The 11,487-nt window shown below is 47.4% G+C and overlaps 1 protein-coding gene across 1 annotated transcript in view; it reads right to left on the bottom strand.

Annotated features, from left to right (window-relative positions):
* Positions 1–5,083: 5,083 nt before the first annotated feature.
* Positions 5,084–11,487, bottom strand: part of kdm5a (lysine (K)-specific demethylase 5A) — a 35,764-nt gene continuing 29,360 nt past the window's right edge. The window contains exons 25-28 of the mRNA XM_036519962.1: positions 11,227–11,371; positions 10,875–11,095; positions 9,801–10,223; positions 5,084–6,010 (exon numbers count right to left, since the gene is read on the bottom strand). Of these exons, the coding sequence (XP_036375855.1) occupies positions 5,792–6,010; positions 9,801–10,223; positions 10,875–11,095; positions 11,227–11,371 (1,008 nt within the window). The 3' untranslated portion in view covers positions 5,084–5,791. The remainder of the gene's footprint in view (positions 6,011–9,800; positions 10,224–10,874; positions 11,096–11,226; positions 11,372–11,487) is intronic.

Raw genomic sequence — 11,487 nt, 5'->3', positions numbered from 1 at the left:
TGTCTACTGTCAAACCCTTCCCTTGGAGGTGTTATTGTCTTCAAAGGGCCTTTCCCAACAAAGACTGTGAGCTTTCTTCCAGAATTCACATAAAAACCATTTCCAGAATAGGCATCTTGCATCTCAGGAGTACTACCAAACTTAGGCACTTTCTGGTGGTATATGATGCTAAAAAACTAGTCCATGGATTTGTTATGACTTGATTACTATAATGCTACACAGTGTGCCTATCCAACTGCCTTATTATTTGATCTTCAATAGGTTGAAAATACTGCTGTCAGAGTTCTTATAAAATAGACAGAAAACTTTATCATATTAACACCTGTCCTTTCTGCTCTCTCTCCCCATTGTTTCCCATAAGGCACTGGGCTGAGATTAAGTGGTTGCTCTTGACATAAAGTGCTAAATGGGCTGGCTCCCACCGATTTAACAGAGCTACTGTCTCCTTATAGCACTCTTTTAGAAACAAATTGGATCAAATTGTCTTTGTCCTGCCAACCAGAGGTGGATAGGCTAGCTGTGGCCCCTCTGTGATTCCTCAGGTGCCTGCAAGTTGCTATAGTGCCCATCCTCCAATGGGCGGCCATTCTGCTGTAGTGTGAAAAATAACTGTTATATGAGTGTATTTGGGCGCTGTGTTCATCCTGCCTCAGAGTTCCTGCGTGAAGTTGTAGTAGGAGTGTGGTGTAGTGGTAACAGGCATGGCTCCTTACCAAAAAGGTGCTGGTTCAAGGACTTATAACCAAAAGGTTGCAGGTTTGATTCCCCACTGGGACACTACTGTTGTACCCTTGGGCAAGGTACTTAACCCACAGTTGCCTCAGTAAATATCTAGCAGTCAAAATGGATAAAATTATAACTTGGTCTTGATAAGAGCACCTGCTAAATGACAATAATGTAATGTAATGAGATAAGCCTAATGTACATTTGATGGATGCAAAACAGAGGGAATGCATACAGAGGACAAAAAAGCATAACAAACAAAAAATCATTTACTCTGTTCTATAGCTAAAGCCATAGAGTGTAGAGCATGGGTACCATCTGCAGGCTGGGTTTGTCTTCATCATCTTTGGGCTAATCGCCATCACCTGTTGGAAGGTGTCAGGGAATCATTTCTCAGTTTTTCCTCACTCAGTCTCACTTCGGGTTTGTCTCTTTGGATTCCCCCAGTACTGCTCTCTGTGATAATCTAACTGTAAAGGGCACCATACTGAATAAAAGTTGCTCAAATTCTGGAGCAATTTGAGCTTTTTATATACCACAAACCACCATCTTGTGCACTAAACTCTTGACTCTATCAACAGAAGCTCTTATTTAAAATAGGAATAAAGAGGTGGTCGAAGCCTTTAGCACCTAAGGCTTTTTAATGCTTTTCTCGGCGCTCCAATGTGAGGCTGATGGGTATGACAGTATGCCATTGAAGACATGAGAAAGGCCATACGCTGGTGGCAGTGGTCGTATCAGTACTGAGGGAAGCATTTCATGGAATTAAACACAAGTTTCAGTGGCTGGGTCCTCATTCATTTCCTGTAATTATGTAGGTAAGTAAGTGGACAACATTTAGCAAGGTAATTCAGTCCTTCGGTGGACTTCCTCTCAGCCCTTTGATAACTAAGAAGCACAAAAAACGCAAACAAAAACACCTCAAAATTTATGCTCACTTGGAAATTTTACAAGGCGGACTGCAAAAATACTGAGTAATTATAAATACTATTCACTGGACCCATAATTGCAGTTTTCCAACCTGCTTGTGACCAAAAGTGTGTGTTATTCCAAAAGAGCATACAGAGCCACCTCAATGAAATGCCCAAAACTACCAGCTTCACAAACGGCCCATTCTTTCTGAGTTACAAGAACTCTGTAGAAGGCCAAACTTAGGCAAGCACTTGAGTGACACATTGAGCAACCAACTGTAGTTCTACTTAATGGTTTGCTTTTAAACTTGTGTAATCTTTCTGCATCTATAGCAAAGCTTGATAACAGTAACAACAGCTGTCCTCCTTTTTGTTACAGGTGACCCTATTTACCTCCCCTAGATGCCTGGAAATCTGACATTTCTATAGCACTACATGAATTTACGATTTTGTGGCCATCTTTGTTCACAAGCACACTAAAAGGTAAAAGGTGAATTCTCCCGTGTGTGTTTGCCAGTTCGGCCAGGTCCTGTTTCGGGAGAGGAATGTGCGATGAGCAGTTGTTTACTCCTGAGTGGACCGACCCCATGGACCTGTTCGTCTGGATGGACAAACAACTCAAAACAGTCTAAAATACACCATTAAAAAGAGGGAGGGGAGAAGATTTAGTGTGGAAACTGAGCTGGCCCTCAAACACTTACCTTTGTTTGACCTCTCGCCCCAGTAGCATGTCAGCAGGGTGAGGTGTCAGCACTTCCTGCTAGTGCATATTGGGAAATTGAGTTCAAGATTCCAAACCGCAGGACCATACAGAACTATATGTGAAACACTTTGACACTTTCTTGGGAATCACATTCACAGACTTTTTTTTTTTTTTTTAAATCACTGACACCTAAAAGGCCACGCAACATCCTAAATAAGAAATTTGCTGCGAACATTACTTAGGCATTAGGCATTTCACTTTCGAGGGGACACGACTCCTTGTTATTAAGTGTCATTTCTACCGTTTGAGTCTACACCTTCTCCACTGGAAACAAGATGACCAGTCTCCTGATTGCATGTGATAGGTCTTCAGGGCCAAGTGAAAACCGGCCATCATTCTCTGAACAAACAGCAAGAATAAAGAGCTCGGAGATGATGATCGCTTGCGCTAACACTGAATTCCAGTGGAAAACTACTGCAGCTTCCCCAGAATCCTTTGCAGGGACAGGCAGCCTCTTGCTCATTCTTGTCGAGAGTTTGATATTTTCTGAGAAATACCATCCTGACGGAATTTCTGCGAAAAACAGGAGCGAGGCGCATTCCCTCAGATGACTTCTTGTTTTTCCCTTCAGGCCTTACTGATATTCACGTTTTACAATTTAATGGATCCGCTGACATCCAGCGGAACCAGTTTGCCCAGTGATACCCCCCGTGGGCATGTAGGTTTACCCCTCGGAAACAAACAAAACAAAAACAATGTCACAATGCTACATCATGCCCTGATCCCACATCAGCTTAGCTTGTTTTTAAGAATAACTGACTCAAACACAAAACCAGTGTTTTATACATGAGAAGTCTCTTAGATCTCAGGTGTGGCTTTTGAGAGCTTGTAGAAAACTAGTAAAACTCAAACTAACAAGCTGCAAGGTTGTGGCCTCACTTCTCAAATTTAGGCTCTACGTACAGTACCAGTCAAAAGTTTGGACACAAGTTTCTTTATTTTTACCATTTAGAATAATAGTAGACATCAAATCTATGAAATCTAACACAAACGGAATTGTGCAGTGATCAAAAAAGTGTTAGAAACAAAACCATTACACTATTATATTTCACATTATTCAAAATGGCCATTTAAAAAAAAAAAAAAAAATTTGGAAAGAAATTCATACATAGATAAATATGAATCGTGAAGTTGATGCCTCAGAAACAAATTCAAGCATTTAAGCATACGTCTCCTGATCAAAATGTCTTTGAATGCATGTTTCCCACTTCCTTAATCGGGTGTGTCCACACTTTTGACCGGAACTGCACTTTGCAGCCAGATTTTCAGGGCATGTTCTCTCTGAGAGACGGGAGACAAGGAACATCCCGGCATTGAGAGATCTCTCTCCACACAGGACAGGAGAGACATCAGAGCCTGGCCAAGCCCCTCAGGAGCCAGGAGCCAGTGTGGGCGGCAGTGTGGCAGTAGAGGCAAGGAACAGGACTTGTAACCGAAAGGTTGCTGGTTCTGCTTCTGTACCCTTGGGCAAAGTAATTAACCCACAATTGCCTCAGTAAATATCCAGCTGTATAAATGGCTAACACGTAAACGACTGTAACCTATGTAAGTCGCTCTGGATAAGAGCGTCTGCTAAATGCCAATAGTGTAATAACGTAATGGTGTGGCCTCCAGAGCAGGGCAGAGTTCCACAGGCACACGCAGGACACCGTGGCCGGTGTGACCCAGGCTGGCCGCGGGCGGAATCCGGGTGGGGGGCTACGGAGTGCAGGTGCGTTCAACATTAACAGGACAGCCGGTGAGGGGAGGGACAGCAATCTTCCGGCTTTACACTCACCAGTTCACATCAGCCAAAGAGCACACCCCTCTGCCGCCACCTCGAGAAATGATCTACTCCCTTCGGGATTAAGGTGCGCTTTTATTTAGCTTAATCATTTCGGCTGGACATGTGTTACATCCGTCTTGGCTTCTGAGGGGGGAAGCCCCGGACTGCAGCAGCCGGCGTTTGGGGGTGGAATTCCTCCACAGAGCAACGACGAAGCACTCTCTGACCCCTAAACCTAGGGGTGGCCGTGGGGTAACGGCCAACCCGTCAGACAGGAAAAGCCGAGGACACTGAATGCGTGCTGATAACCGTTTGCGTGTTCAGACGCGTTAAAGGGAACTTTCCCCTTTCCCCCAAACTGTTTAAAGTGTCACTTGTTGAATGTCTATGGATTGCTGTCTTCCATTTCCAAACATGTAAATAAATGAGCTCACTCATCAGCTCCATCCCATACAGGTGAATTTAATTCTAACGTGATAACTGTCTATGTGAACCAGCCCATTGGGTAATGAGCCACACCTGCCTAATTAAAGGTCTATTAAATACAGGTATATGGCTGGAGAGCATGGAGGGTCACTTTGTCTCTGCTGTCTGTAAATTGTTTTTTTTGAACGTTCGCTCTTCCGTTCTGCTCGTTTTTGTGAAAAATGTTGGCCAGTTTCTCCACATGGCGAGAGGGCACACGTTGAGCAGGGTGCTGAAAGTCGCCGAAACCTCTGCGCGACACTCCTGAACCCCCCACCCCGGAGCTGAACCACGTAACACACAGAGACCCCCCTAAACACACCCACACCCGAAGGACCACAACCCACCCCTACATTTCAAACAATTCTTTATTCGTTTGGAACTTGGAGCAGATTCGAAACTCCAGGGTTTAACCCCTGGGGTTTCCGAGCCCACAGACACATCACAGCACCCCTGTCCATCTGAGCAGGAAGAGTTTATTAAAGTTGATAAAAGAGAAACCGAGAGCCATTTCCTGTTATTTAATCACTTAAAACCTACAGTATTTACATTATAAATACGTTCACTACATACAGCCACTCTCCTACTCCTACGTACTGACTCATACTGTAGATAGGGCAGGGTGGAGGGTTGGGTAGAGCGCAGGGCGTGTCCTCGACAGGTTTCATAATGACCGGAAGGCCGAGGCGTGTCTTCTGTGGTCCGGAGAAGTGGATGGGGGGGCCACGTTCTCATGGCTGCATTGGGTCCTTTACCACTCATCTGGCCCCCAGTTAGAGTGCTAAGCTCCTGGTGCCATGGCGACAGACCCCGCCCCCAGCCATGTGTCTCAATTCGGGTCTGGCGCACACAGCGCCCTCTGTGTGTGGGGTTGAAATGGGGGGGCCTTTGCTGGCCGCTGGTGTGGACGTGGCGGGGGGGTCAAAGCAATGGTCAAATCTCTTCTACAATAAAGTGCGGAGATGGAAGCGCTCTGACCTACGACCTACGACCCCCCACCCGCCGCCATCCTCAGAGCTCCACCTGCGACAGCGCTCGAGCGGTCTCAGTTTCGTCTCCACCTGTCTGAGTCCGGCGCCTTCGTGAGCTGGTCCGGTTTTCGAGTCATCCTCCGTCGCCTGGCAAGCGGGGCGGCGGGCGGTCAGTCGGTGGGGCGGGGCGGGGCTAGCTGCTCTCCTGCAGGTCCTGCTGGGTGAGGACGGGGAGGCCCTGGGGGGAGCAGAGCAGGCCGCCCCCCACCGCCGCTGGGTCCCCGCCCAGCGCCGCCTTCCGGGAGCAGGCCGAGCAGATGTAGTCCTCGTTCTCCGCCATCTCGCAGGACACACCCACGCACACCTGGTGGAACCACTCCTCACAGCCGCCATCACACTGCACCCAGTCCACCTGCGGAGGGGCAGCAAAACACCCGGTCAAAAGCTTCCCTAGCTCCCTTCCAGTGAGAACAAAGAGACAGACTCTCTTCATTACTTATAAGGCTGAGCCTTGCAAATAGTCTTGTTGCCCTCCTCTGCACTTTTTTAACAGCTTCTGTGCTTTAGCATTTCATGATTTACAAGCTCTTAAATGACTTTGTCTCTGTTGACACACCCAGAAATATTTTTGCATAGAGTACCAAACAAACGTTTGGACACACTCTTCTTTATTTTTACTGTTTTTTCCACATTTTAGAATAACAGTAAAGACATCGAAAGTATGAAATAACACACGTCATTATGCAGTGACCAAAAAAAGTGTTCAAAACTGTCTTAAATTTTAGATTCTTCAAACTTTTTTAAAATTAATTTTTTTTGTGATGGAAATTCATACGTGGACAAATATAAAGTGAAGTTGATGCCTAAGAAACAAATTTCAAGCATTTAAGCATAAGTTTTCAGATCAAAATCCCTTGCGTGTTTTCCATTCTCTTAATCAGGTGTGTCCAAAGTTTTGACTGGTACTGCACATGTCAGATTTTCACTGTACTCAAATGTGTGGCAAATAACTCACAGCTTGTTAAAGCACCCCTCTGGACTTCCCTTTGATTGGATAACTGGGGCATAACATCTCCCTACTGTACCTGAGAAGTGTCAGCTGTAATATTCTTGCTAATCAGGGTCTGTATTTTCCAATGCTGCTACACTGAGGGGAACAGGCTGAACAGCTGCTGCTGATGATCATGATCATACTGTCATTTTCCAGAGTATTGCTCTTACCAAGGTGAGTAAGTTCTGCACACAACACAGTTTATGAGTAAACACCCTAAATGTTTCCACACAAAGTGACAGGGACAACCTTCTCTCTATACATTCTTGGTGAACACAACCATTTGGAAAATGGAGAAATACCTGTATAGTATTCACACTCAAAACCTTTACCCCTGCTGAAAACATTTAACCTCCTGGGAAAAAAAAGCTTGGCTAAAATGGTCACTGTGCCCTTAGAGGAGAGCAATGAGCCTGGGGCATGTTTTGGTTTACTGGATGTCTAGTTTATGGTTCATGCGCACAGTTTTGCAATTGCGTTTTCGCCGCTGTCTGTGAACGCTCTTCAACACGTGCAGAGCCTCCCTAAGTGTAGTTCTTGAGTGCTGCTCCCTCTTAAACTGTGGAATGTGCTGTGTTTACTGGGGCGATGTTGGGGTGAGGGAGGGGGCCGAAGTTGCTAATTAACCGAGCTGCTCATTACAGGAACCGAACACTCCTTCGCCCCATTCCTCCTCCTATTAATGCCTTATCGGACGCTCCGGTTAAGGTGTTCCAGCACCGTTGCCAGGTGAGAATCGATACATTAGTATCAGTCGTTTCATAACCAGCAGGTCTTTCAGATATCAGTTAGTAACCTTACACTTGGCTACAAAAGGTAGGACAGAATGGTCTAATAATGGTCAATGTGCAAATTAAACTGGCACAAAACAGAGATGCTGTCAATGAAATGTCCTACATAACAGCTAGACACACCACCTTCATAAGAACTACACAGTACATTATGTATATGAAAACATACAGGTATGTATATGACCGGTTTGGATATATAAAGAATACAAAGCATATGAAAAAAAATGCCGTCGTTGTGCTACATCATGATGAATCATCACAAGCGACACCACGGAAACATTCCAATTTGGCATGTTAGGCTAAAGCAATGTCACTTCTGCTGTAAGTGCTGATGTAACACTGTCTGGCAGCCCATGCTAGGTGGTGTGGGGGTTTATAAATATTTATGTAGAGGGTATGAAAGTTCTTAACCTCATCATGTAGGAGTCTTCACAGACAGACCTACCCACAGAGTCTCAGAGACTTGGTTTATAGCTCAGCATGTTATTTTTTTTTTCCAACATTTTCATGTTTCATGTCATGATATTTCATCACATCTAAATAAACGTGGAGCATCTTGTTTGGAGCAGCTGGAATGGGAATTAAATGCTACCTTTTCTGACTCAGTACAGACTCAAACAATATTCCAAAAAGCATGGAACTCAAGCAGCAAACACACTTGAAATAATGGGGAGAGAGTGAAGTTAATCTCTCCTGACTCTTTAGCAGTGCAGACTTTGATTTTACCCACTCGATACAATCCAGCCTCTGCTGGATATTGTTAACTGCCAGCAGTAACAAGAAGCTGTAAATCATCTCTATCCATCTAAGGTTCTCTCTGGAGCTATCAGCTGGCTGCCCTCTACTGGCGAGTCAGGGTAAGGCACCCAGGTTGAAGTTTTGGAGGAGTATTCCGTTCACTCAGCTGTCACACTGAGCAGCTTTGCGTGACCTCGCTGTCAGTGACGAGCAACACAGGGTTTTTTGGGAGTCGTAATCCACTGTGCTACAGAGCTACTGCACCTACCCTGCTGCAGAATTACTATAGCTAACACACCATCCAACTGCAGCTACTGCAGCTACCGCAGCACAGAATTACTGTAGCTAATGCACCATCCAACTGCAGCTACTGCAGCTACCGCAGCACAGAATTACTGTAGCTAATGCACCATCCAACTGCAGCTACTGAAGCTACCGCAGCACGGAATTACTGTAGCTAATGCACCATCCAACTGCAGCTCCTGCGGCATGGAATTACTGTAGCTAATGCACCATCCAACTGCAGCTACTGCAGCACAGAATTACTGTAGCTAATGCACCATCCAACTGCAGCTACTGCAGCTAATGCACCATCCAACTGCAGCTACTGCAGCACAGAATTACTGTAGCTAATGCACCATCCAACAGCAGCTACTGCAGCATGGAATTACTGTAGCTAATGCACCATCCAGCTGCAGCTACTGCAGCACAGAATTACTGTAGCTAATGCACCATCCAACTGCAGCTACTGCGGCACAGAATTACTGTAGCTAATGCACCATCCGACTGCAGCTACTGCAGCATGGAATTACTGTAGCTAATGCACCATCCAACTGCACCTACTGCAGCACGGAATTACTGTAGCTAATGCACCATCCAACTGCAGCTACTGGAGAACAGAATTACTGTAGCTAATGCACCATCCAACTGCACCTACTGCAGCACGGAATTACTGTAGCTAATGCACCATCAAGCTGCAGCTACTGCAGCACAGAATTACTGTAGCTAATGCACCATCCAACTGCACCTACTGCAGCACGGAATTACTGTAGCTAATGCACCCTCCAACTGCAGCTACTGGAGAACAGAATTACTGTAGCTAATGCACCCTCCAACTGCAGCTACTGGAGAACAGAATTACTGTAGCTAATGCACCATCCAACTGCACCTACTGCAGCACGGAATTACTGTAGCTAATGCACCCTCCAACTGCAGCTACTGGAGAACAGAATTACTGTAGCTAATGCACCCTCCAACTGCAGCTACTGGAGAACAGAATTACTGTAGCTAATGCACCATCCAACTGCACCTACTGCAGCACGGAATTACTGTAGCTAATGCACCCTCCAACTGCAGCTACTGGAGAACAGAATTACTGTAGCTAACACACCATCCAACTGCAGCTACTGGAGAACAGAATTACTGTAGCTAATGCACCATCCAACTGCACCTACTGCAGCACGGAATTACTGTAGCTAATGCACCATCAAGCTGCAGCTACCGCAGCACAGAATTACTGTAGCTAATGCACCATCCAATTGCAGCTACTTTGGCACAGAATTATTGTAACTAACGCACCACCCAACTGCACCAGCTCTGCACGCGGTCGCCCCCTCCCTCACCTTGTCCTTGCACGGCCGCTGGCAGTTCTTGGCGGCGCAGATGGCGTTCTCGTCGTTGGAGTCCTCGGCGCCGGACCAGTCGTACTTGGAGGGGATGTCCAGCACCTTCTTCTCGCGCTTCTTCTCCAGGCTCTCCTTGGCGGCCTCGGCCTTGGCGGCGGCCTTCTCCTTCCTCTTCTTCTCCTTCTCCTCCTTGGCCAGCCGCTTGGCCAGCTGCTTCAGCTCGCGGGCCTTGTCCGGGCTGAGCTTCAGCTTCTTCTTCTTGGGCTTGCCGTCGGCCTTGCGCTGCTCCTTGGACTTGGGCCGGCCCTCGCCGCCCGCCGCCAGCAGCAGCTGCTCCGCCTTCTCCAGCTTGCGCTTGCGCTTCTTCTCCGAGTCCTTGGCCTTCAGCTTCACCGGCTTCTCCAGCAGGCCCTCCTCCGGCTGCAGGGGAAACATGGGAACAGGGGCACGGCCATTAACCACGCGTCCGTCTCAGCGTCTTGCACTGACCTCAGCGTTCTGAAAAAGGTCCGCGACGAGATCTTCGAAAAGATCTCGGAATTCTTAAATCATTTTAAACTAAGCGGGGTTAATTCAATTCCTGCAGGTGTGCCATAGCAGTGTAGCGTAGTGGTAAGGCGCAGCAATTATAACCGAAAGGTTGCAGGTTCGATTACCCGCAGGGGCATTGCTGCTGTACCCTTGGGCGAGGTACTCATCCCAGAGTTGCCTCAGTAAATATCCAGCTTTACAAATGGGTAACATGTAAAAAAAACTGTAACCTATGTAAGTGGCTCTGGATAAGTGTCTGCTAGATGAAAGTAATATAACATAATGTAAGGATAGCTACGTTGAAGGGCAGAGATTGGCATGAAAGCATAGAGGTTAAGGAGCAGGGCTCGTAACCAAAAGGTTGCTGCTCTACTCTTGGGTAAGGTACATAACCCAGAATTGCCTCAGTAAATATCTAGCTGTATAAATGGATAACATTGTAAAAAAAAAAATGTAATCAATGTAAATTGCTCTGGATAAGAGTGTCTGCTAGATGCCAATAATGTTATGCAATGCAATGTAATGTAATGGGGCCCCCACCTCCATGACCTGCAGGAAGCGCTCCTCCGAGGGCGGGTGCGTGGCCTGCAGGATCCTCCAGATGTGCTGCGTCTCGTCCAGGGACACCTCCAGCAGGTCGCCCACCATCATCAGCTCCTCCAGCTGGGCCTTGGCCGAGGGGGACAGCTCCAGCACCGGCGGCTCCAGGCTGCGGGGGACCAGGGGCGTCTTCCGCGGCTGCTTCCGGGGGGTCCCTGAGTCTGGGGGTGGGGGGGGGGGAGGGGGGGGGGAGACAGGGGACAGCGACGTTTGCTTTCTGGGAGGAAGGGCTCGGGTGTCGCGTGTTGATGATACCGCTAACCCCAGACGGCGGGCGGGGGAGGGTTCTTACTCTGGGTGCAGGACTTGGAGGCGGAGGAGTAGGCGTGCTCGGCGCAGAAGGAGGGCGTGGCCGGCCACATGTGGCTGACCACCTCCTCGGACTTCACCGGGATCTCCTCGTCGCAGAAGAGGTAGGGCTTCACGCCGCTCGAGTCCTGAGAGGGACAGACAGACAGGCAGGGCCGTCACTGTCTGACGCTCACGCAACAACAAACTGCGCAGTCACGCAGACTCACAGCTACAAACTATACAGCCACAAAGCTACAAACTA

This window comes from Megalops cyprinoides, chromosome 25 (assembly GCF_013368585.1).
Source record: "Megalops cyprinoides isolate fMegCyp1 chromosome 25, fMegCyp1.pri, whole genome shotgun sequence".
Lineage (NCBI taxonomy): Eukaryota > Metazoa > Chordata > Actinopteri > Elopiformes > Megalopidae > Megalops > Megalops cyprinoides.
This window is presented reverse-complemented; position numbering and strand designations above follow the sequence as displayed.